At 42.7% G+C, this 26,598-nt stretch overlaps 1 protein-coding gene across 3 annotated transcripts in view; it reads right to left on the reverse strand.

The window, feature by feature from the left end:
- Nucleotides 1–25,299, reverse strand: part of LOC124113552 (fibroblast growth factor receptor 3-like) — a 40,479-nt gene extending 15,180 nt beyond the window's left edge. The window contains exons 1-11 of one of the 3 annotated variants that reach the window (XM_048402086.1): nt 25,078–25,294; nt 14,430–14,587; nt 13,047–13,260; nt 12,236–12,392; nt 11,757–11,905; nt 10,284–10,393; nt 8,802–8,991; nt 7,579–7,720; nt 6,497–6,651; nt 5,625–5,753; nt 2,045–2,206 (exon numbers count right to left, since the gene is read on the reverse strand). In XM_048402086.1, the coding sequence (XP_048258043.1) occupies nt 2,045–2,206; nt 5,625–5,753; nt 6,497–6,651; nt 7,579–7,720; nt 8,802–8,991; nt 10,284–10,393; nt 11,757–11,905; nt 12,236–12,392; nt 13,047–13,260; nt 14,430–14,587; nt 25,078–25,120 (1,609 nt within the window). In that variant the 5' untranslated portion in view covers nt 25,121–25,294. Of the gene's footprint in view, nt 1–2,044; nt 2,207–5,624; nt 5,754–6,496; nt 6,652–7,578; nt 7,721–8,801; nt 8,992–10,283; nt 10,394–11,756; nt 11,906–12,235; nt 12,393–13,046; nt 13,261–14,429; nt 14,588–25,077 lie in introns of all 3 variants that reach the window. The other 2 variants (XM_048402084.1, XM_048402085.1) reach the window with 2 other exon arrangements.
- Nucleotides 25,300–26,598: the final 1,299 nt, after the last annotated feature.

The following is a 26,598-nucleotide window of genomic DNA, read 5'->3' on the forward strand; positions in this document are numbered from 1 at the left end:
TGACATGCTGATTTATAAATGAAACAAAAGGTGTTAAACCCAACTCACTCACTCACTCACTTGCCAGAATGTAACATTTAGTGCTACCAGAGAAACTAAATATTCATACAATAAGTACATGGTGTACATATTTCAGATGACTATAGTGCTTCGCGGACAGCCAGCCTGGTTTCCTGTGTAGGATGCGATTACGCTACGCCATGGTGTATACGCAACCCACACAGGGAACCGGTTTGCGCAGACAGCTGGACGCTATTATCTTGCCACCATGTAGCTCTAAAAGCAGTACAGGGTGTATTTATTAAACAAGGGCGTACGTGGACTATGATAATATAATGCAGAGTCCATAACGAGGTTTATACTGTCTATAAGATCCACTGTGGTAATGATAATAGGTCTTGGGTCTTTTCCTCAGGTTTAACAAAAAGTATAAAAATACCTGTGCAATAATATTTTTCCAGAAAAAGTGTATGTCAGATGAACACACGTTTTTCAAGGCTGAGACGTGGGCATTTGCAATTTCAACTGAACGACAATATCATACATACTCTACAAATAAAGTAGGGGATCAGATGGAGGTATTGAGTCGTGGTAATGGATTAATAATGAAATAGAAAGACTTGTAAATCATGACAATCAACAGAATACGTTAGCGGTGTTTTGTAAGGGTGCAAGCAACCTAGAAAGACGACAGGGGGTGTTGTAAGAAAATCAAGGTTTGAGATGACTTTATCAATAAGGGTCATGCGCCCACCATTGATCAAACATTCGTTCATATGGTATGGTCCGAGTCCACCTCCCAATGACAATGTGAGGGAGTCTGTCCCACTCCTCCTGCAGCGTCTTCCTCAGTTCGTTTCGCGTAGCAGGGGGTCCCGGAATGCAGATTAGCTGAATTCTTATAGTCGGGTCCGAAACTTGAACTCCGGTGGTCTGGCGCAAGTGCACAGCTTTTTGATTGGTAGTTTGGGTTTGATGTCTACAAGCCTGGTATCTGATTAAACCAGCCTGATCTGGTCTTGTTGACCTGGGGTCCCCGTGCGGGGCGTCTGCAGAAACCTGTTCCAAAGTCTGCATATCGCAGACCGAGACACATTGAACATATTGGCTACCTCTCTGAGTTCTACCAGTTTGAAGCATGCCGCTTGCCCTTAGGCTGTATTAAAACAAGAGTTAAGACCTTGACTGTTACTGTGGTTAAAAAAGTCTACAATGATAACGGCTCAAGCGGTTTGACGACCTTTCACTGAAGTATCAAAATCAAGAATGACCCTCACCAAGGCGCACGGAGGATTCGCATGGTCCACGTGCAAAACTTTATCAGTGTGTTTTGGGAGAATATATACACTTTATTCAGATGTATTGTAGGCCATAGGCCCATGATACAATGGTTACAGTGTGGTGATGGGAGCTGTAGATCCCAACAGACGTTGCCTTAGATTCATAGCTTTTAGAATATACATGGCTAGTTTCTTAACAGTAAATGGGTTGGTGGATGACATTAAAATATTGTACTTATGTCTTGTCTGGAACTCATAATAATTCAAGGATATATATACCAGTGTGTTGAGGCATTAAGATGTGGATCCGAAACCGTTCTGACACTGCCAATCATTTTTCAAAGCTGATATCTTTTTGACGACCAATCATGACAATAATATTTCATGATCCCCTACTTATGTTTAAGAGTATATATTATGACATTAAAATAACTAACTTGAGAGTGCTTACGTTTACGTAGTGTATGTTGCGTGCACATACCAACAGTGTTACATGTAACAAATACAGAAAAATACGTTTGTACCGAACACGCTTATAACGAACTGACGGATATTACGAACTTAATTTTCGGTCTCCGCCATTTGCTGTATAGATGTTGTATGTATGCTTATAACGAACTACGGTTATAACGAACTTAAATTAGTGGTCCATTTGAGTTCGTTATAACCGTAGTTTACTGTACTGTCATACACATGTCTTCATTAGTTAGTGTATGTGTGTCGCGGTGGAGGTGATTCATAACCGCAACGTTTCGGTTTCTTACCCATAAAACTTGAAACCGGAAGACACGTGACCTTGTCTGCCTGCAGTAGATAATCCGCCATGCATTCACACCGGAAGGAGCCCAAAAAGTTGACGCATGCCTGATCGCACACCTGGGGGTCAATCTCGCATTCGTTCACATCTACTGGGGTGGCAGCGGTCGCTAGAGTAAATTGGTACCCTGGTGTCACTGGATGACCCTTCCCTGGCCCTCACCGCCTACTTCCACAGCACTACTTACACATTGTCTTTGTGTAATTAGGATAATCAATTACCGGTAGACTGGTACAAGTAACATAACATAAGCGTAACATCGCTTACAAACCAAGTTGTTTTTGACCGACAGGGACTGTCAATTGACCGGAGGCCAAATCCCATGTGCTTGTAGCGTTCTGCATTTTTTTTGGGGGGGGGGGGGGCAGAATTCTTACTCGCATGTTTCCAGACGTTGGATTGTTAGACTACCATGACTTTGCAATAAGATTTTGCATTAAGATGCAACCTAATAGAGCAGTGATTCACTTATTCTTCGAGCTGATTTGCGAATCAAGGGCGGATCCATCATTTTAAAAATGGAGGGTTCCAATAAATTCAAATTTCTCTCTCAGTCACTTTTACCGCCTACAACATACCACATTTGTTTTTCACGCCCCCCAATCACCCACTCTGCATCTCCCCGAGGCAAGAGAGTTAACTGACTTTAATAACTCCCTTACCCCCTGTCTGTGTTGGCGTAGGATACGAGTTCATCCTGAGGTACCAGATTGATTGAACATGGAAATATTGTTTGTGTTACGATTGAGCTATGTGTTATGAGGGTACTCCTCGTGCTATAAGGGTTGGATGTATGATGTTGTGTCAGTACATCAGCATGCATGTACATCGTCTGTAGCAAATGTGTGTGTGACAGCATGAGTGAGGGTGAGTGATTTGTCATCTGTTGTAGCGTGTCTGTTTGACGTGGGAGGAAAATCCGAAGTGGTGTAACAGCTATCTCACATATACCGTTCATGTGTTCAAGTTAAAATATTTGTGTGAAATATTTTTACAGTGAAACCTCTGTAGTCTGGACCCTGCTATATTTTATCGGTTAGAATCGGTACATGACTACAATTGTATATTGCGTTAACAATGATCGTAAATGTGGATATGTGTTAATCCAGACGATTTGAGTGAGAACGTTATAAAGATTTTGTATGCCTAATATTTAATATGGCTTAAACTATCTATTTATGGATTCCCGATATCCGGCGTATTAAGGCGACAGTGTTGATGTGTAAAGCGGTGTCTGTACACCAGATTTAATTCATCCAGAGTTTCTCTTAGTCTGGAGGATTTGGCAGTGAACAGTATAGTCTTATTAACGATCTGTTGTTGTATATATAATGCTATGCATCTCACATTCCCTGCTGTGTTTACATGCCATGCAACTATTTGCATAGAGCTACTGGTAGTACATTACAGTGTTGCTACGCTATGTTAAAGTGCTCTAAATAATGACTGAGTGAGTTGGGTTTAACAGGGCTGTTAACATTTTTTCCGGTTATATCACCGCGTGTCAGCTTGATGTGGGAGGAAAGCCCGAAATGTCAGGTCTCAGACGTTTCCCGTTCGGTGAAACCCACGAGCAGGGGTATGGTGCTAACAAACCTAGAAACATAATCGGGGCGAAACAACGATCTGACGTTTCTGGCGTGTCCAAGGGACGCAACTCTGCACAGCGAATTGCGGCGCCATAAGCGACTTGACCACCCGTGCCTCTTGTTTCAAGTGATCTGGTCACCAGTGTACTTCGTCGCACTCCAATATTCCAGGTATATGAGTGAGTGAGTGAGTATGGTTTTACGCCGCTTTTAGCAATATTCCAGCAATATCACGGCGGGGGACACCAGAAATGGGCTTCACATATTGTACCCATGTCGGGAATCGAACCCGGGTCTTCGGCGTGACGAGCGAACGCTTTAACCACTAGGCTACCCGACCGCCCCTCCAGGTTTATGACGGCGGACAATCCACTAATTAATATCATGAGCATCGATCCTGGCAATCGGGATACGATGACATGCATCATTAACCAAGACAGCGAGCCTGACCACCCGATCCCGTTAGTCGCCTCTTACGACAAGTACAGTTGCCTTTTAGGACATGCATGGGTTGGTGAAGACCTATTCTACCCCGGCTGTCCACGGGTGGACTAGTCTAATGTTAGGATGTTACATAGTACAACATGAAGCGTGACAAGTGCTGGTATACGTGACAGTATGGTGAGAAGAACGTGACATGGCATATCTTACACAAATTACATCATTAAGAAGGAGGCAAATATGAGTGAGTGAATGAATATAGTTTTACTCCGCTTTTAGCAATATTCCAGCAAAACCACGGCGGGGGACACCAGAAATGGGCTTCACACATTGTACCCATGTGGGAATCGAACCTGGGTTTTCGGCGTGACGAGCGAACGCTTTAACCACTAGGCTAACCCATTCCGGAAAAAGATATTGAACAAATGCATGTTAAAATGGAATTTAGTATTATTTTGGATATAATTAATCAATAACAGAGACACGACCCGCTTTATAAAACAGCTGTAGCAACTGTGGACAGTCTAGTCAAAAGGACGTCGCTATATAAGTGCATAATCTTGGACGCGACGTTATACCCCATTTCACCTCAACTCGCTTATACAAAAGGGGCCATGATACACAATCTTGGAGCCCAGTTTCTGCTTAGATCGAGACCGTGTTATCAGCATCATGTGTGATGTTGACACACACAGTAATAAAGGTAATAAATAAATGTTGACAGACAAAGGAGTGTTGAATCCATTTTGATAGGGCTGCCAAATTACCCGAGGTCATTGCCGTGAAGCCTTATAATACCGGTAGTCACTGCCCGATTTGTGAAACACCGCCCCGCTTCCACCAACACCGTTATTGTGCAACATTGTGCTTGAATGAAACAGTTACGTTATAGGGCATTATAAATAACACATACAGTAAAGTTATATAACACATACAGTAAAATTATATAACACATATGTCATAAATCCTCGTTAACTCGAAGTCATAGATCGTTCGGCGGAGTTCCGTCCGGATTTTGTCGGGAACGTTTATGTCGATTTAATGGAGTTCGATTTAACGAGGCTCACGTTTATGAAAGACATTAACAATAAACCAATTCCTTGCTCTTCGGGTATATAAACACATCAATTTATATAAATAACCTGGAAAAATATATTTAATTTTTTAAAATTAAGATTAATTCTTTGACAAAAAGATTGAGAATGCAATAGCGAACCCATGAACCTCTTGTGACCCAGGGTATTGGAATAAATATCATTTGCCAAAGATCGGGGATATTACTTTACATAAACATATACCTGTCTGGAAGGACACACTCCGGAAACCTAAAGCAACCTAATAAAAATCAGACCTTTTATTCCGATACAATCGGGGTAAAATATCTACTTTGAATGAGGTTGAAGTTGTGTGTGTTTGGTCAAAAGAGCAACACAATTTCCCCCATTCAGAGGAACAAGGGATCTTATTGTTGTTGGTGAACGTTTGTACTGAACTTACCCGTGCAAACCCCACCCCTCCTGTCAAAGCCAGTGGCACAGTGGCACTCATAGGACCCTAGGGTGTCGACACAGTTCTCGTTCTGGTCCCACTGACACGTGGCCTCGCCCGTCACGCACTCGTTGACATCTGGAACACAGACACGCCCACCTGAAGCTCGACCACATGCTGTAGTGGATAATTGACCGAAGCGGACGTAAAATAGTAACTTGTTGGTTGGTTTGGATATGATACCTAAGGTATCACATCTGGCTGCAGGTTTCCTTCTCAACCAACTGCACCCATTTGTTGAATATGAGGTCTTTTGTTATCTTAATTTTAAATCTCTGATTACTAAAAAAACATGGAATCTGAGGGCTTTTTTATTTAAATTTTAATCATCTAATAACTTAAAAGACACAAACAGAAAGCAAGACACCACACAGACACCACATGCACACACACACACACACACACACACACACACACACACACACACACACACACACACACACACACACACACACACACACACACACACACACACACACACACACACAAAAGCAAGCATGTAACGTTCGTTATGGCATAATAACACACAGTCGACTCGAGACACACACACACATGCACACCACATTCACACACAGACACACACACTGACAGACAGACACACACACACAGACACAGACACACACACACACACACTACACACACAGACACACACCCATATACACACCACACATATACACACCACACAGACACACACACTCATTATAAGCTGGCATAAAACGTTCGTTATGACATATCGTAACACACACGCACACGCACACGCACACACACACACACACACGCACACCTTGTCTTTGGAAGTGTCAGGGGTCGGTCTGACTCACCTCTCAGCGTGACGTTCACGGAGTCGCTGCCCTCGTCGTTGTCGGCTACACATCTGTACTTGCTGCCGTAGTCAGACACCTCCACGGGGTTGATCGTCAACGTCGTCTGGCTGTAGAGGTCGCCTCTGATATAAGTACGGTACACCGTGTATTTGCTGCAAAAAATGAACATTGAGAAAATGTGGCATTACACGCCTAATAATGTTTATATAGATTATTTGACACAGTTATAGGTTCGTACAGGCTCACGCGTCCTACACATGTACTTTTAACGGTGCTCGTCTCCAGCAACTCATGCGACTTGGCTTGTCATAAGAGGCGACTAACGGGATCGAGTGGTCAGGCTCGCTGACTTGGTTGATGCGTGTCATCTCAATTTGTAGATCGATACTCATGGTGTCAATCACTGGATTGTCTTGTCCAGAATCGATTATTCACAGACCGTCAGTCGGAATACTGCTGAGTGCGACGTTAAACAACAAACATGTACTTTCAATAGGAAAAAACGAAAGTAAGGGCTGATAACGTTTCGTTATGTTATAAATCTAAGTTATATATGTATACTAGTCCACTTTTGGTGACTTTTGTATCTTTCAATTATACATAAAACTGATTCCCATGTGTCAAGTGTCAAGAGTTGAGTCCTATAACATATCCTAAGATGTGAGTTGAGGTGAAATGGGGCTTAACGTCGCGAGCAAGATTATTGCACTTAAAAAGCGACGTGCATGCACGTGTGTGTGGCTGCTTGTACTAGTCCGGACTGATGCCGATTTATAGTGCTAGATCACTGAGATACCATGCCGCAGTTTAACATGAATACCCCACTCAGACACAGTATACTGACTCCGAGCCGACCAGTCCTTGTTTTAGCCCCTTAATGCCGAGCGCCAGACAGGGTAACAACAAGTACCATCTTTTAACGTCTTTTGGTATGACGCGGCCGGGGATCGAACCCCGGACCTTCCGCTCTCCGGGCGGACGCTCTACCACTAGACCACGGAAGCGGTCAACGTATTCTGTTTATTCAAGCGATAATATAATGATTTAATTTGCATCAAAAGAAAAAGGCCTTCGCTTACGTGGAGTTGCGGATGTCCATGTTATTGTAATACCATCCTAGTACATTGGGTACTGGGTTAGCGTTGACCCGACAGGTCAAGGTCACGGCGTCTCCAAGGAGAGCGGTCACACTCGTCGTGCTTAACGTCACGACCGGCGGTCCTAGAGAACAAACAACACATACACAGAAAGTTAGGGATTTGTTACTGGTAGCCATAAGAAAAAGAAATAGCACTGAGAACTCAATGTTTGAAACAGCTTAACTTCTCAAAAACAGAAACGGAGTGACATATATATTTTTGTAATTTTTGCGATTGAGTCTCGTTCGCAAAACTCGCAATAATAAAACGGTCGCAAAAAATTCCCTGTTTACAGTATTAACCTCACAACTGATCAATAATCAATAAATTCAATAATTCTTAATCCAATAGCTAGCTTAGCTCAAATATACCATCATACCACTGAACCGTGCCATCAACAACGATGTGCACGTTCGCAGTGAAATAATTGGAATATTGCTGACAATAGTTTAAGGTCATAGGTAAGATGAAATGGGGTTTAACGTCGCGTCCAAGATTTTTGCACTTATATAGCGACGTGCATGTACGTGTATGTGTGTGTGTGGCTGCTTGTACTAGTCCGGGCTGATGCCGATTTATAGTGCTAGCTCACTGAGATACCATGCCGCAGTATAACATGAATACCCCACTCAGACACAGTATACTGACTTCGAGCCGACCAGTCCTTATTTTAGCCTATCATAGCCGAGCTCCAGACATGGTAACAACAAGTACCATCTTTTAACGTCTTTTGGTATGACGGGGCCGGGGTTCGAGCCCCGAACCTCCAGACGGACGCTGTACCACTAGACCACGGAGGCGGTCCAACTTCAAAACGGAGTGAGTGAGTGAGTTGGGTTTAACGCCGCTTTTAACAGTATTCCAGTTATATCACGGCGTGTCAGCTGAATGTGGGAGGAAAGCCCGGAGTGATGCAGGTCTAAGACGTTTACCACTTCGGTGAAACCCACGAGCACGGGTATGGTGCTGACAAACCTAGAAACATAATCGGGGCGAACAGGGATTCGAACCCACAATCATAGGTTTCTGGCGTGCCCAAGGGACGCAACTCTGCACAGCCAATCGCGACACTTCAAAACGGACGAACACAGACTGGGACAGTGTTTTCCAGGAACACCGGTAGAAGCCTTTATGGAACCTGCCGTAAAACAACACTCACTCACCGACAACACGAACGAACACAGACTGAGACAGTGTTTTCCAGGAACACCGGTAGATGCCCTGATTGCTGTAGTGGCTGAAGATCACGGACCACTCGGAGTTGACGGCGCCTGACGTATCTGGCCACGTGATGATGTTGCCGCCGGTCAGCGTCGTCCATGCCGCGCCGTTAGAGCTGAAGGACCACGTGATCTGGCAACACACACATTGTTACTAGGTACATCACACATTATTACCTTATTCCTTGTGGACAAGATCCGACCAAATGGCCAAATAGCATTAGATCTTGCAAATGTCTAAATCACAGAAGTTTATGCGAGACTGCGTTCCCTGTTGATGTGAGAAAAATTGCAGAACCATACAAATTCAAGACGTTTACCATGGATGTTGTCTGACAAACCTAGACTCAAAATCAGGGCGAGCCTAGGATTCGAACCCATGATCATTGGTCTCTGGCATGCTTAAGCGACGCGACGCGGTGCAGCGAATTTTGGTTGGTTGGTTGGTTGGTTGGTTTGTTGTATAACGCCGCACTCAGCAATATTCCATCTATATGACGGCGGTCTGTAAATAATCGAGTCTGGACCAGACAATCCAGTGATTAATATCATGAGCATCGATCCACGCAATTGGAATCGATGACATGCATCAACCAAGTAGGCGTGCCTGACCACCCGATCCTGTTAGTCGCCTTTAACGACAAGCATAGTCACCTTTTACGGCAAGTACAGTCACTCAGCGAATTTAACGACTTACACTTTTCGGATAATCGAGCCTGGTGGTGATCTAACGTTTACGGATTATGTGTGAATTAACATAATTACAACAGGAAATGACGTCATCCTCTATGTTCTTTATATATAACGTTTACGTTTTATATTGGACCACCTGTGCTCTCTTTAAATATAAAAGCGGATTATGTGTGGATTAACATAATTACAACAGGAGGTGAGGTGAGGTGAAATTGGGTTTAACGTCGCGTCCAAGATTATTGCACTTATATAGCGACGTGCATGCACGTGTATGTGTGTGTGTGTGTGGCTGCTTGTACTAGTCCGGACTGATGCCGATTTATAGTGCTAGCCCACTGAGATACCATGCCGCAGTTTAACATGAATACCCCACTCAGACACAGTATACTGACTCCGAGCCGACCAGTCCTTGTTTTAGCCCCTTAATGCCGAGCGCCAGACAGGGTAACAACAAGTACAATCTTTTAACGTCTTTTTGTATGACGCGGCCCGGGATCGAACCCTGGACCTTCCGCTCTCCGGGCGGACGCTCTACCACAAGACCACGGATAATTACTTCTTAGAATAAGCACTTCGTTCGAAAGTTACGGTATAACAATTTGGGTTGTTTCTATGTCTTGGCATACAAGTCAGTCTCACAATGAAAGATACAATGCAACTCAAGCATATTTTTTGCGGTTATAACAATAGGAGTAAGACGGGTTACTCGTCAATCGGTGGTGGTTTTCTTACCTTGCTGGCGTTTCCAAGGTTCCTGCCCTGACACTGTATATTCAGCTCATCACCCAAGTAAACACGTGACCCATTAATCGAGGGGTTCAACAATATCAGAAGCGGGTTGGCTGGAAACAATCAACAGAATTAATACATACATTGTGAGTGAGTGTTTTGTGTTTAACGCCGCTTTTAACAGTATTACAGTTATATCACGGGGAGTCAGCGTAATGTGGGAGGAAAGCCCGAAGTGATGCAGGTCTCAGACGTTTACCACTTCGGTGAAACCCACGACAAACTGACAAACCTAAAAACATAATCGGGGCGAAACGGGATTCGAACCCACAATCATAGGTTTCTGGAGTGCCCAAGGGACGCAACTCTGCACAGCGAATCGCGGCGCCTTAGACGACTGGATCACCCGTGCCCCCAACATATATTGTGTTTTACATGGTTGTTTTGTCTTATTTCATCTGTTTACCATTCCCCAGGGACCTGTTCCACAAAGCAATCATAGCGCTAAGGTGAGCGCAAGTCCCATACTTTAACATAGACTTACGACTGTCGTACCACTACGGTCGCTTTTTGAACGGGGCCCTGGACTGAATTCTATCAAATTTAATTCCTCGTTAATTATTGATGAACTTTTGACCTTGTAACCAGTGTGTGGGAGTGTGAATATTGTTTAACGCCACCGTCAGTAATACTCCAGCTCTATGACGTCAGCCTGTAAACAATCGACAAACCAATGTTTTATATTAAAAAAATCGCCGAGCCTGACCGCCCCATCCATTAATACCAACCTGTTCTAACTCGGGATCATCCCGTGTGTCCATTGTAAAACAGAGACCATGTTTATGTTTGGTTCGTTTGTACCAGACAACCCAGTGATTGACATAATGAGCATCGATCTCCGAGCCTGACCACCTGATCCGTTTAGTCGCCTCTTGTGACAAGCATGAGTTGTGTGTGTGTGTGTGTGTGTGTGTGTGTGTGTGGGGGGGGGGAATCCCCTCCAGCTAAAAGGTCTCTCTACATTCCAGCTCTGTACATTCCAGCAATATCACGGCGGGGGACACCAGAAATGGGCTTCACACACTGTACCCATGTCGGGAATCGAACCCGGGTCTTCGGCGTGACGAGCGAACGCTTTAACCACTAGGCTACCCGACCGCCCCCTTTAATAAACATTGATTTTCGTGAAGATCCGGGTTATAATAGGTCTTCAGCAGCCCATGCTGTCGTAAAAGGCGACTATGGTTGTCGTAAGAGGCGACTAACGGGATCGGGTGATCAGGCTCGTTGACTTGGTTGATGCATGTCATCGATCCCAGTTGCGTGGATCGATGTTCATGATGTCAACCACTTGGTTGTCTGGTCCAGACTCGATTTTTAACAGACCGCCGTCATATAGCTGGAATATTGCTGAGTGCGGCGTTAAACAACAAACAAACAAAGGAACTACTACACAATGAATGGGGTTCCACCCACCTGTGACCCGCCACTCCGCCCTGGCCTGGCCCCTGGTGTTTTTGGCCTGACACACGTAGGTCCCCAGCTGGTCCCTGGTCAATGTGAAAACGGACAGGGTACTGCCGGCGTCTATACCGAGTAGGGGCTCCGTGGTGGTGATGGTGTACCTGTATTGAAAAGAAATGATTAAACGGAGTTGGGGCTCAACGTTGTCGCTATGTACCTATAAACGAGTCGGATTGACAAATGTCCGGATTAATGAAATTAATGACAATACGTTTTTTTAATTTTGTTGTTCACAAAAGTGTTCGAGCGGTGGGGTAGTCTAATGGTTAATAGAAGGCCCGGGTTTGATTTCTTCCATGGCCGATTTCTGGTGTTGTCCCACAGTTGCTCATTCAGGGGCGTGGCGTGGCGTGGCGTGGCGTGGCTGGGCGGTGCGGTGCGGTGTGCGTCATTTAACATCTTTTGGTATGCATGTTTAGGGGTGAACCTACCCAAAGGGTGAACTGTACAGCTCCGTCCCGTCCTTGAACCACTTTATTTCAGCCTGGGGCCTTGACCTGACGACACACATGATATTCAAGGCGTTCTGCAATGTGGACGCCAGTTCCCCTGGTGACGTCGTCTCAGTCAGGTTAATGGTGGGCGCACCTGTCGAGGACGAGTTACAAAAGTTAGTCCTGTCGTCGTCCATTACGATTGTACATTTACCACATAACCCAGACATACGATGAAGCTTGGTTCAAATCCACGAGCATCGGATCCTGTTTCCGAGTCTGTGCCCTTCTGTTACATTTCGTACATATAACATACACATATTGGCGGTGGGGTCGCCCAGTTGTTAAAGCGTTCGTTCTTGACGCCCAATACCCGAGTTCGATTCTCAACATAAGTACAGAATGTGCTCATTCTCACAATAATTCTGTATTTGTGCCTCACTCACTCACTCACTCACCAACTCACCAACTCACCAACTCACCAACTCACCCACTCACTCAACCACTCACTCAACCACTCACTCACTCAACCACTCACTCAACCCTTCACTCAACCACTCACTCAACCCTTCACTCAACCACTCACTCAACCCTTCACTAAACCACTCACTCAACCACTCACTCAACCACTCACTCAACCACTCACTCACTCAACCACTCACTCAACCACTCACTCAACCACTCACTCAACCACTCACTAAATCACTCACTCAACCACTCACTCAACAACTCACTCAACAACTCACTCACTCAACCACTCACTCAACCACTCACTCAACCACTCACTAACTCACTCACTCTACTATACCTTCCACTCTTAGTTCCACGTAGTCGGTGTAGCTGTCTTGCGTCGTCCGCAGATGGCAGTAGTAGTATCCTTCGTGGTCGTACGTCACCGCCGACATCCGTAGCCCGATCACCCTCCTGTTCGCACTCTGACTCACCTCGGTGATGCTGTAGCCCCCGGTGGAGTTGAGGCTGATTGGGCTGATGCTGCCGTCCACCACAAACTGCCACCCCAACTGCACAGACAGGCCGTAGTAATCAACGTCATTGTATCCGTCCATTGTATCCGTCCATTGTATCGTCCATTGTATCCGTACATTGTATCGTCCATTGTATCGTCTATTGTGTCCGTCCATTGTATCGTCCATTGTATCGTCTATTGTGTCCGTCCATTGTATCGTCCATTGTATCGTCCATTGTATCGTCCATTGTATCGTCTATTGTATCGTCTATTGTGTCCGTCCATTGTATCGTCTATTGTACGTCCTGTGTATCGTCCATTGTATCCGTCCATGGTATCGTCCATGTATCCGTCTATTGTATCCGTCTATTGTATCCGTCCATTGTATCGTCCACTGTATCGTCCATTGTATCGTCCATTGTATCGTCCATTGTATCGTCTATTGTATCGTCCATTGTATCGTCCATTGTGTCCGTCCATTGTATCGTCCATTGTATCCGTGTGTTGTATTAGTTCATTGTATCTGTCTATTGTGTCGTCCACTGTATCGTCCATAGTATCCGTCCATTGTATCCGTCCATTGTATTGTCCACTGTATCGTCCATTTTATCCGTCCATTTTATCGTCCACGGTATCGTCCATTGTATCCGTCCATTGTATCCGTCCATTGCACTCGTCCATTGTACCAGTCTGTTGTATCGTCTATTGTATTCGTCCATTATATCGTCCATTATTTCGTCCATTATTTCGTCCATTGTATATGTCCATGTATCCGTCTATTGTATCCGTCCATTGTATCCGGCTATTGTATCCGTCCATTGTATATGTTTACTGTATCTGTATACTGTATCCTTCCTTTGTATCCGTCCATTGTATCCGTCCATTTTGTCCGTCCATTGTATCCGTCTATTGTATCGGTCTATTGTATCGTCCAATGTATCCGTCTATTGTATCCGTCCATTGTATCGTCCAGTGTATCGTCCATTGTATCCGTCCAATGTATCCGTCCAAACTAAACTCAATAACAATGTTTGATATTCTGCAGGCCCGGAAATTCAGTTTAAAAAAGAAAACTTCTTCCAGAAAATAACCAAAAATACTGCTTATCTCATGATTTTTTTACAAGAGCGCCTAGGTTTTGAAACTAAGGAATTATGGATTCAGCCCGAACATATCTTTCCCTTAACTTAGTTTATAACCACATAGCATAAGGTGTGATATTACCTGTATAGACTTGGCCGTGTTTATCCCGGTGACAACACAGTCCAGTTTCACGGACTTCCCAGCGGATGCTACTAGAAGCGTGCCATTTGTCTTATTGATGCGAACAGTTGGATCCCCCTCCACGAGCAGCAGGACCCCCGAGGACACCATCAGCATCCCTGAAACACAGATGAGGTGAAATGGGGTTTAACTTCCCGTCCAAGATTATTGCACTTATATAGCGAAGTGCATGTACGTGTGTGTGTTTGTGTGGTTGCTTGTACTAGTCCGGACTGATGCCGATTTATAGTGCTGGCTCACTGAGATACCATGCCGCAGTTTAACATGAATACCCCACTCAGACACAGTATACTGACTCCGAGCCGACCAGTCCGTGTTTCAGCCCATAAATGCCGAGCGCCAGAGAGGGTTACAACAAGTACCATCTTTTAACGTCTTTTGGTAAGACGCGTTCCGCGATCGACCCCCGGACCTTCCACTCTCCGGGCGGACGCCCTGTGTGACCCTTGTAGCTGACTACGGTGTCGTGTACATAAGGAGACCCACGTAACGATGTGCCTGCAATATCCCCGTAAGAAGTGTAACTGGCCCTTCCTGTTTACAGCACAAGGTTCTGATCCAAAACATGCCGCTATCTCGCCGCGATCGGATCGCGACAGAAGGTTTCTCTGCTAGCAGTTGGATTCGCGACCCGATCGCAACGACATCGCGATGGCGCTTACTTCAATTTGAGAGAATTGAAACGATGGGGCGTATGTACCCTCGATGGGAGTTGTACCCTTGATGAGGGAGTTGTACCCTGAATGGTGTAAAGTGTTTAATGCTCTCATAAAAGTTATAGTGAGTGAGTGAATGAGTTGGGTTTAACGCCGCTTTTAACAGTATTGCAGTTATATCACGACGTGTTAGCTTAATGTGGGAGGAAAACCCGAAGTGATGCAGGTCTCAGACGTTTACCACTTCGGTGAAACCAACGAGCAGGGGTATGGTGCTGACAAACCTAGAAACATAATCGGGGCGAACCGGGATTCGAACCCACAATCATAGGTTTCTGGCGTGCCCAAGGGACGCAACTCTGCACAGCGAATCGCGGCGCTTTAGACGACTGGGCCACCCGTGCCCCCCCCATAAAAGTTATATAACACATGTGGTAATCTACTTATTTTAAGGTCCGTCGTCGACAGGGCTGTATATGTCATTGTGTTTAACTTGTACTAGGGACGATGTGCTTGAAAAACTGTCAACGTGACTATGAACTCGCCCACTTTACGTGGTGACTGCCTGTCGTGTTACCTCGACGGCGTGATTTCATATATGATGTGAACACAGGTCGACCTGACTTTACGTTTCGCGAACACCTGGTGTCATCACTGATTTTCAATGATCCATTCATATAATTTTCCTCGCTAATTTGCCTTTTGCACCTTTGGAAACGGTTTCGGTGGATAAGCGAGCCTGGTTACTCTCTGGCGTTGTGCATTTAAAAAGAAACTTTATTCACAGGAATTGGGATGAAAGTAGAGAACGGCGTCATTTGTGTTGAACTCGCTGTGAAACAGCTGACGTATGTGACACAGAATAAATTCTGACATTCGTGAAGCATTAGCGTGTCAATAAATCTACTTAACCTTATACCGCCTCGCACTTCTCAGCCACAGCCACCATAGGCAAGCAGCCAGCATGCATGTCTACTTTCAATTAATCAACATTATATCGAAAAACTGCAAATATTACATCAATAGTTATGTGTCGAAAAATGAGTCCAAATATTTGATGTCATATATCCCTATAATAAATATGAATTGAAGCTTATGAATTGTACTGCTGTGGTCCCACGATGCTGTAGTTCTAAAATATAATGAGAAGTAAAAAATGCGAATTTTCACCCATGATGTCTCTTGTTCCATGATTGGTCACAAATATTGAAAGTGTTGTTGTCCATGACGTGTGTATTACTCCATCTCAATATAAAATAACATGACGAGTACAACATTAACTTACATGGAGAGTACATCGACCCAAGGGCTCAGGGAACATTAACTAACATGGAGAGTACATCAACCCAGGGGCTCAGGGAACATTTAATAACATGGAGAGTACATCGACCCAAGGGCTCAGGGAACATTAACTAACATGGAGAGTACATCGACCCAAGGGCTCAGGGAACATTAACTAACATGGAGAGTATATCGATTCAAGGGCTCTGGGAACATTAACTTACATGGAGAGTACATCGACCCAAGGGCTCAGGGAACATTAACTAACATGGAGAGTACATCGATCCAAGGGCTCAGGGAACATAAACAAACATGAGAGTACATCGACCCAAGGGCTCAGGGAACATTAACTAACATGGAGGTACATCAACCCAAGGGCTCTGGGAACATTAACTAACATGGAGAGTACATCAACCCAAGGGCTCAGGGAACATCAACTAACATGGAGAGAACATCGACACCAAGGCTCAGGAAACATTAACTAAAATGGAGAGTACATCGACACCAGGGCTCAGGGAACATTAACTAACATGGAGAGTACATCGACACCAGGGCTCAGGGAACATTAACTAACATGGAGAGTACATCGACCCAAGGGGTCAGGGAACATTAACTAACATGGAGAGTACATCAACCCAGGGGCTCAGGGAACATTAACTAACATGGAGAGAACATCGACCCAAGGGGTCAGGGAACATTAACTAACATGGAGGTACATCAACCCAAGGGCTCAGGGAACATCAACTAACATGGAGAGTATATCAACCCAAGGGCTCAGGGAACATTAACTAACATGGAGAGTACATCAACCCAAGGGCTCAGGGAACATAAACTAACATGGAGAGTACATCGACCCAAGGGCTCAGGGAACATAAACTTACATGGAGAGTATATCAACCCAGGGGTTCCGGCATCAATAAACTTATATCGTAATATAAGGATAGTGGCGTCTTACATAGTTAATTGACCTGTGAAGATCCGGGGTAGAATAGGTCTTCAGCAACCCATTCTTGTCGTAAGAGGCGACTAACGGGATCGGGTGGTCAGGCTGGTTGACGTGGTTGATGCATGTCATCCATCTCAGTTGCGTGGATCGATGCTCATGATGTCAATCATCGGACTGCCTGATCCAGGCTCGATTATTTTACAGACCGCCGTCACAACTTGAATATTGCTGAGTGCGGCGTTAAACAAACAAACAAACAAACAAACAAACAAGAACAGAATAAATGGAATCTCAAAATTGCGGTACGCATGCAGCAAATGCAGCCACCAATTCGGCAATTGGAGCGGGTAAACTAAGAAATGTACCTTACATGTTAGCGGGGTACATTGAAAATAATAATAAGGGTCTCAGCCAATCAGAATCCGACATTCATGTGTAAGGTATAACCCCTCGATGTCCACCCAGCTCTTGGACAAGCGTGGATAACGGAGACCCTTGATTCGGAATGACCACAGGTTTGTACACAAAAATGGTCATTCAATCTTTCCCTTCGTGTCCGCCTTTGTCATATAATTTTTTATAGTGTCATATGTTTACAGATATACCGATTTGTGCAAGTTAAACGCTCCATTGGACCTATTTAGCCGAAATGACTCGTAGTAAGAGATGTCATTATGTGACGGATAAAGCACGTCCTGGGTCTTTATGATATTTAAAATCCGCCCGAGATTTTATCCCAAAGAAAATGTCATAAAAAAACAGGGTAAGTGTTTTATCTAATTTATAAACCGAAAAAAAGAAACTTAAAACAACATTTATCAACATTTTTATGTTTCAAACAAACTTCCCATGAACCGTAGGAAACGGGCATAAAATATTTGTTGCTGGCGTACGATTCTTGAAAACGACATTCTAAAAAACATTGCGTTTTATCAAAATCTCATTAAAATCAGATCTTAGTTCTCGCCATCGCTGAACAAAGATCTGAGGACATCCCATTACGGGTCACGTCAGAACGACCTTTCATCCGACCAATCAGAGCCTCGCTTACCAGATCATGAACGTGACAGTCGAAATGTGTTTTCTGATCGAAAATGTTAACACGGGGTATTCCGAACGACAGATAAGATCCGTAGACTGATTCCGTCAAAATTATCGTCTATCTCTCCATTCCGTGGGATAAACATTTGAACGGAGGAGGCCTTGCACAGTACATGGGAAGTACAGCCATGCAATCACAATCATGTATAAGGCATTCAAGGATGTTCGTTTGTTCAGTTTTCAAAATTTTAATCGAGAACTGTGTCAACATATCCTTCAAGCGTAGTCTGAAATGAAAGTCGCCTGGTTGAAACGATTGCCGTAAAGCTCCAGAAAGCTGCTTTCTAATTGGCTTATGTCGACTTCTTGTTAGTCATTTCAGTGGTTGGTCAAAGTTCGCGAAAGGTCGTTCTGACGTGACCCGCAATGGGATGTCCCCAGATCTTTGTTTAGCGGCAGCGAGAACTAAGATCTGATTGTCATGAGATTATGATAAACGCAATATTTTGTAGAATGTCGTTTGAAAGAACCGTACGCAAGCAACAGATATTTTGTTCCCGTTTCCTAAGGTTCATGGAGTATGTTTGAAACATAAAAATGTTGATAAATGTTGTTTTCAGTTTCTTTTTTCGGTTTATCAGCGCCCCTGTAGCCTAATGGGACGTGTTTTATATAATATTACACATTACATAATTACACATTACATAAAAAATCCTCGGGACATTACAACATCCCTGTTTATGATATTTAACCCGACTTGAGAACAAAAGGATGACCTCACTGGAGGTTTATAAAAGCAGGCACACAGCGTTTGCTAGGACATGATATAACACACACACACCCCCCTACTGACGCACACTCAGAGACAGATACATCGTCATACTTGTTACCCTCCACTCACATGTGCATTATAACCAGATAATCACAGCCTACGGTTGACTGCTTCAGATAAGACCCCGACACTAAAACCCCGGGTACACAACGCTCTGATACCCACACACAACAAAGCCTTAGTACATTAAACCCAGACGGAGTCTTGAGACTCCGCAGGTCACGACCTTGGGATAATGGCGGAATAATTGCGGAATAATTGCGGAATGCGGCAGAAATGCAGCAGAAGGAGAAACTTTTATTATAGTGTCACCCGTTGTACATTATAATTGACAAGGCAAGAATGTAAACATTCAGCGGCCGGCCCAAATGGCCTACGAGACACTAAAATACTCATAAATACAATGTTTTATATATACACACACCACATTTAATAATAATCACGACAATAACATTCATCCTATATACACACAACCACATCCATTCTCACATCCAATACAATATGTCCTCGTTCATGTCTATATCTAAACCACAGCGTTTAGAAGGAAAATCACATAATCTGTAACAAATATGTTTGATTAAAATATGATTAATATCATCGCATATGTAATGTAACTCAATTTATAGTCCCAAGAATTTCACATGAGTGAAAGCTTAACATGGTAGTTGCATTATTTGATCATGAGCTCTCTGACGTCTCTGAGATACGTGCAACATGCATACAAAACCATCCCCCAGTTTCTCAAACTTCCGACATCATCAACCATACACCAGTCAAACGCACATCCCCCCCTCACCCCCTCTCTTCAAACACATCTTAGACGTCGTCAACCATCCATCCTTCAAATGCAAACTTACTTTCACCCTCCCGTCCCCGTAAACCCGTAAATCCATGTCTCGACATCATCAACCATGCACCCTTTAAACGCATCCCCCTTTATACCCATCTTCCGACATCATCAACCACCCACACTTTCAATCTAGAACTCCAATTTGCCTCCCCGCATCATGATAGTGGGGTATCTAGGTGAGATGATCCCCAAGTTTGTTTGGAAAATGATTTCAAACATGAAGAAAAATATTCCGCATTTTACACATAACTTGACGACAGACACCACACCGGGCCGTGCAGTGCAAACATAAACCTACTGCTCCCTCACTCACACAGCAGGCCCGCGGGATGGGGTAGCAGGACACAGGCGGTAATCCCGCGGGGGGGGGGGGGGGGGGGGGGGGGGGGGGTGGGCGTGTCAGGATGTGGCTGTTGGCCATCAAAGGTGCATAAAGTGCACCACCAACCGCGAGAGTGACGCGTTTACCTATGGTCTCGGTATATTACGGTATTTAAAATATGATAAACTGGGAATATAACTAATGTTATATTTGGATAACACTTTCTTAGTAAAGTACAGATTCTAGTACCTTTTTGGGTTGAGTCCCGTCCGGGATTCTGTGAATAGCTGACAATACAATATTTTGTCTTGCGTCTAAGTGTCACAACTGAAATGTGTATTACAGTAAACTACGGTTATAGCAGGTTATAGAACTCGCATGCATGTGTTAAGAGACAAACTACGTACTGTTTTAAATTTCGGGTAGAACTCGCATGCATGTATTAAGAGACAAACTACGTACTGTTTTGAAGTTCGGGTAGGACTCGCATGCATGTATTAAGAGACAAACTACGCACTGTTTTGAATTTCGGGTAGGACTCGCATGCATGTGTTAAGAGACAAACTACGCACTGTTTTGAATTTCGGGTAGAACTCGCATGCATGTATTAAGAGACAAACTACGTACTGTTTTGAAGTTCAGGTAGGACTCGCATGCATGTGTTAAGATACAAACTACGCACTGTTTTGAATTTCGGGTAGAACTCGCATGCATGTATTAAGAGACAAACTACGTACTGTTTTGAAGTTCAGGTAGGACTCGCATGCATGTGTTAAGAGAAAAACTACGTACTGTTTTGAATTTCGGGTAGGACTCGCATGCATGTATCAAGAGACAAACTACGTACTGTTTTGAAGTTCGGGTAGGACTCGCTTGCATGTGATTTGACGCTAGATTTGAGGTGCACGGAAACTACTTCTCAGAAACCAAATATGTTTGGGTCAATGCGTTTCGTACACGTTGCATCTCGCTGTTGAGAGTTATGTCCCTTAATTGTGCAGGATCCGCAGGTAGGTGGTTCGAATCTTAGCTTATTAACCTCCAGTACAAAGCTGCCGTCACGATATGCAGGGTCTCTGAAATACTGGTCAACTCACTCACTCAAGGATCAAGGAATAGAAAATACTTCCATTTTTTAGTCCAACAGTTTATAGCATACTGATTTATGTATGATTAAAAACAGTCCCTTTCAAATATAAATACTCGTCCACTGACAGAAACAAAGGGACGTGTTGGTTGATGCGCCGTTGGGGGCAAATATAAGCCCCGGGAGACATATTGCGGTGATGGATTGACAACGTGTGGATCACGGGCACATTTATTTGCGTGTCAGGGAATTGCGAATATGCAGTACAATGCTTTGATTAACCTGAAACAAAGGGGCTATGTCATGACGGCGTGATGACGTAGCGCTCCTCAGTCAGGTGAAGACAATGCACGTAACGGCCAAGGAATATGGTGTTTTTTCTTCACCGGGTACGTATAACCACTCGGGTCAATCGATGTCCAGTTCCCCCCAGCCCCTTTGCTGGAATTTTCGATGATCTTGAAATGGGTGGGGTCAGCGCGTCGGGGTACCACGATTTTGGGGACGGGGTCAACTATGGAGTGTTCTTGGGCCTAATAGAATATGAGTCTGCGTCGTCGTCTTGATCCTCAATCAACGGTTTCTCGATGATGTTGATCTCCATTAGGTCGTCAGAGATGGAGGTGGTGGTCGGTTGTGGGAGTGTCAGGAAGGTAGGCTTACGCGGAGACATTTCCAGTCCAAGTCATAACACCTTTGTAAGCTACAAATTCCTGTACGGCAGGTTCGATGCTGCCACGTGTGCTTCCTCGTGCTTGTTTGTTGTTTAACGCCGCACTCAGCAATATACCAGCTGTATGACGGCGGTCTGTAAATAATCGAGTCTGGACCAGACATTCCAGTGATTGACATCAGTTGAGATACGATGACATGCATCAACCAAGTCAGCAAACCTGACCACCCGATCTCGTTAGTCGCCTAGCCTCTTACGACAAGCATAGTCGCCTCTTACGACAAGCATAGTCGCCTCTTTACACAAGCATGGGTTGCTGAAGAACTATTCTAACCCGTAACAAATGTTATATTTGGGATAACACTGAGTAATGTACAGATTCACGTACTGTTTGGGGTTGAGTCCCGTCCGGGATTCGAACCCACACTGCCAGAGTCGGGCACCTAATCGCCAGCACACAAAGTCAGCGATCTAACCCACTCAGCCACCGAGGCTTCCACAAAAATGAAAGTCCAAAAACTGGTGGTCCAGATCACGTACTTTGTGTACCCCTCTGACAAGTATATGGGGTGTTTATATTGCTCTGAATGAAATCGGATCACGAATCAAAAGTCATTTTAAAACTCGGGGTCAGTGCGTGGAGGTCGTCGCGCACCAGTTACAGTAACAACACGCTACAGGTTCACACCACTGGGGCGCCCATAACTTTCAAATGGACTAAAACCACAAAATAACAGAACATGTTAAGTTGTCATCTCATCACAAACTCGGAAGTATAATCCTTAATATAAACCCACTATAAATATTTAACATTATATTTTCAAAACTGTGTCTCCCGTTGCGAGTTTTATTATTTAAAGTATGTTGGTTTTTTATGTCAAGAAAAATATGAATTTTATATAAATCATCTGTGCTTCGGTGAGAGGTGCGGTTCGCCATCATGAGACACATTCATCATCCTTCTGATACAATTATTAATAAATTTGACTTAAAATGCGGTCATGGATCATGCCAAATTGTCCACTGTCGCCTTATTCTCGGCTGCAGTGACTTAACGCTGATAAGTTTAGACGACATGTATCAGACATACCAGACTGCACTTGTGGATATCACTTTGAAGATGCAATTCACATTATCTATATCTGTCAAATATACGATAATATCAGAAGCACTATGTATTTCTACACACATGGGTATGATTTAAAAACATGGCGGTGGTTCAGTCAGCAGTTCTACAAACATGACTATTCTTAAAACAGTTCACGATTTCATTGTCAAAAGCAAAAGATTTGAGTAGTTTTATTTTATGCATGTAGTAATGGACAACTGCATTATCTTATTTCACAGACACCACTTGCTTCAATGTATTGGCTTCATGTATTTCATTTGTGCATTTTGTATATTTATGTTTAACATTATCTTATATATAACAGCTGTTAAGTTATTACCTGGAGAGGTATTTACATAAGCAAGTTTTGCTTGTTTACCGATCCAGATTTCTTTTGTAATATAAATGTTTAAACCAAATTCATCATGCATCAGTAGGTTGACCTGCCATAAGGTCATTACTCTCTCCGGAACATTCGCCAACATAAAAGAGCCATACATATATTTGACACAAGAACGGGGGTACCGGGAGACGCGATTGTGATGTTGTTTATTTATGTCCGAAGTTAGAACGCGTAACCATTGCCCTTTCTCGTACCTGTCATGGACTCAACGCAACAGTAACCATGATCTGGCAGTGCATATAATTCTTTGATATGAATGATAATCTGGACTTATTCGCTGCTATAGATTCATGTTGAGTCCAAATACGAAAGAAATGTGTTAGATTATGTGTTAAACATATTTATTTCACAACTTGTGAACTGGATTGGTAAACAAGCAAAAACTTATTTGAATACCACTCCAGAATTAGAATACAATATGATATGACAAAAGTACAGTCAAGGAATACAATTGTATAAACTACGTTGTCGGCGCTGTCAGGTCTCACTTTTAGTAGTAATAGTGTACTGCAATATACGCAAGGAATAGTATTATAAATTTAAGATGCTATGTAAAATCACAAAACCTATTGGATAGCTGAATGTAGTCTTGTACTGATTTAAGAATTTCTAAGTTTATTTTTGACGTCCTCTCAGGATTACCTAATAGAATTGAATTTAGATCATATCCCTTAACATAATAGTACATATTCTGTCTTAAACCATTGTAATTTGGGCATATGAGAAAGAAGTGAAGAGCATTTTCAGTGTGATGGCCACAGCTACATGCGTGATTAGCTGATAAATATCGTGCGACCCGGTCTGCATTAAGATCACTGCATCCAAGTCGAAGGCGGGCGTGCACAATTTGACAAAATCTGGACCCGTAATTTAGATCAAAACTTATCATATTTTTTTAAGTCCTCTTTATATGTTTTTTGAAAGTACTAAGTGTTAGATTTTTGGTTTGTGTTACAAATTAGCGTGTGTACGGATCAGCCAACGAAACATATGTACGTTATACCAGTCGAATTGTTTGCGTACGGTTTAAACACTTAAAGTGAACGGGTCAGTCAATGCGTTTGTCAACGAATATCCGCGTGAGCTTCTACCAACGGTTGAAATAGAAAAAGCCATATTGATATTCTAGTTATAAATAAGTAATAAACATAACACGACCACGTGATCACGACAATGACATGTTCAACAAATGTTATGACCTACATGGTTTATATAAATCAATCATATTTTTTTAAAACGGAATGTTGGAAAAAATATACGAAAATCGTTGCTTTATCGCTTTCTGTGACGTGACCTACTTTTTAACGAGCAAGGACAATTGTCAAGCTGGCCAGTTTTTCTGCACACAAAAATAGAAACGAAAGGAAACTACGATACGCTACAACTTACCTAGAAGAAGATCCGGGTGCATCTTGATGACGCTAAGGAACATGGTTTAAAAGAATATTCCGACACGGGTACTCTCCTTTACCCTCCCGACACACCCGCCTGACGACCGTGTGTGGTTCATGTAGATACTGAGAATGATGGACACGGGTACCCCTGAACTCGAAAGGCGAGAACCGGTTAGCTCAGATCAGCGAACCATAACTATACTGTAAGACTGCCCTGTCGATAACAAAGGAAGGCCTGGGCGCATTTTATCAAGGCCCGCGGGCGCTACCGGAGTTGTACAAACAGGTTTTGGTAGCACATTTTGTGACTCAATTACCGGTGTGTCACTCTCTTGTGTCAACAAGTGATGTTGGTCTGACGGTATACACAAAGCGGATTAGTGACGTGTTGATACAAACACATCGTCTGAATGTAATTAGAAGTGTTTTGCTTTAAATTCGACAGCGGTCATGTTAATACGATAATGCCTGATATTTTTTAGGCTGAAGCATAATTTCGACAAGCCTCTCTGCTGTGCCTACAAGTGATGTTTGTCTGACAGTAGACAGAAGGCAGATTAGGGATGTCGTGTTGGTACACACAGATCGTTTTTGTGTAATAAGAAGTGTTTTGTTCTGTAACCATAATCTGTAACCATAATCTACCACCTTTTGTTATTACTTTTGTTGTCTTACATGTATATATATATATATATATATATATATATATATATATATATTACTTTTGTTGTCTTACATGTATATATATATATATTACTTTTGTTGTCTTACATGTATATATATATATATATTACTTTTGTTGTCTTACATGTATATATATATATATTACTTTTGTTGTCTTACATGTATATATATATATATATATATTACTTTTGTTGTCTTACATGTATATATATATATATATTACTTTTGTTGTCTTACATGTATATATATATATATATATTACTTTTGTTGTCTTACATGTATATATATATATATATTACTTTTGTTGTCTTACATGTATATATATATATATTACTTTTGTTGTCTTACATGTATATATATATATATATTACTTTTGTTGTCTTACATGTATATATATATATATATATATTACTTTTGTTGTCTTACATGTGTATATAAATATATATTACTTTTGTTGTCTTACATGTATATATATATATATATTACTTTTGTTGTCTTACATGTATATATATATATATATATATTACTTTTGTTGTCTTACATGTATATATATATATATATATATATATTACTTTTGTTGTCTTACATGTATATATATATATATATTACTTTTGTTGTCTTACATGTATATATATATATATATTACTTTTGTTGTCTTACATGTATATATATATATATATTACTTTTGTTGTCTTACATGTATATATATATATATATATATATATTACTTTTGTTGTCTTACATGTATATATATATATATATATTACTTTTGTTGTCTTACATGTATATATATATATATATATATATATATTACTTTTGTTGTCTTACATGT

The sequence above is a fragment of the Haliotis rufescens genome, unplaced genomic scaffold (genome assembly GCF_023055435.1).
Source record: "Haliotis rufescens isolate VD_foot unplaced genomic scaffold, xgHalRufe1.0.p SCAF_24, whole genome shotgun sequence".
In the NCBI taxonomy this organism is placed as follows: domain Eukaryota; kingdom Metazoa; phylum Mollusca; class Gastropoda; order Lepetellida; family Haliotidae; genus Haliotis; species Haliotis rufescens.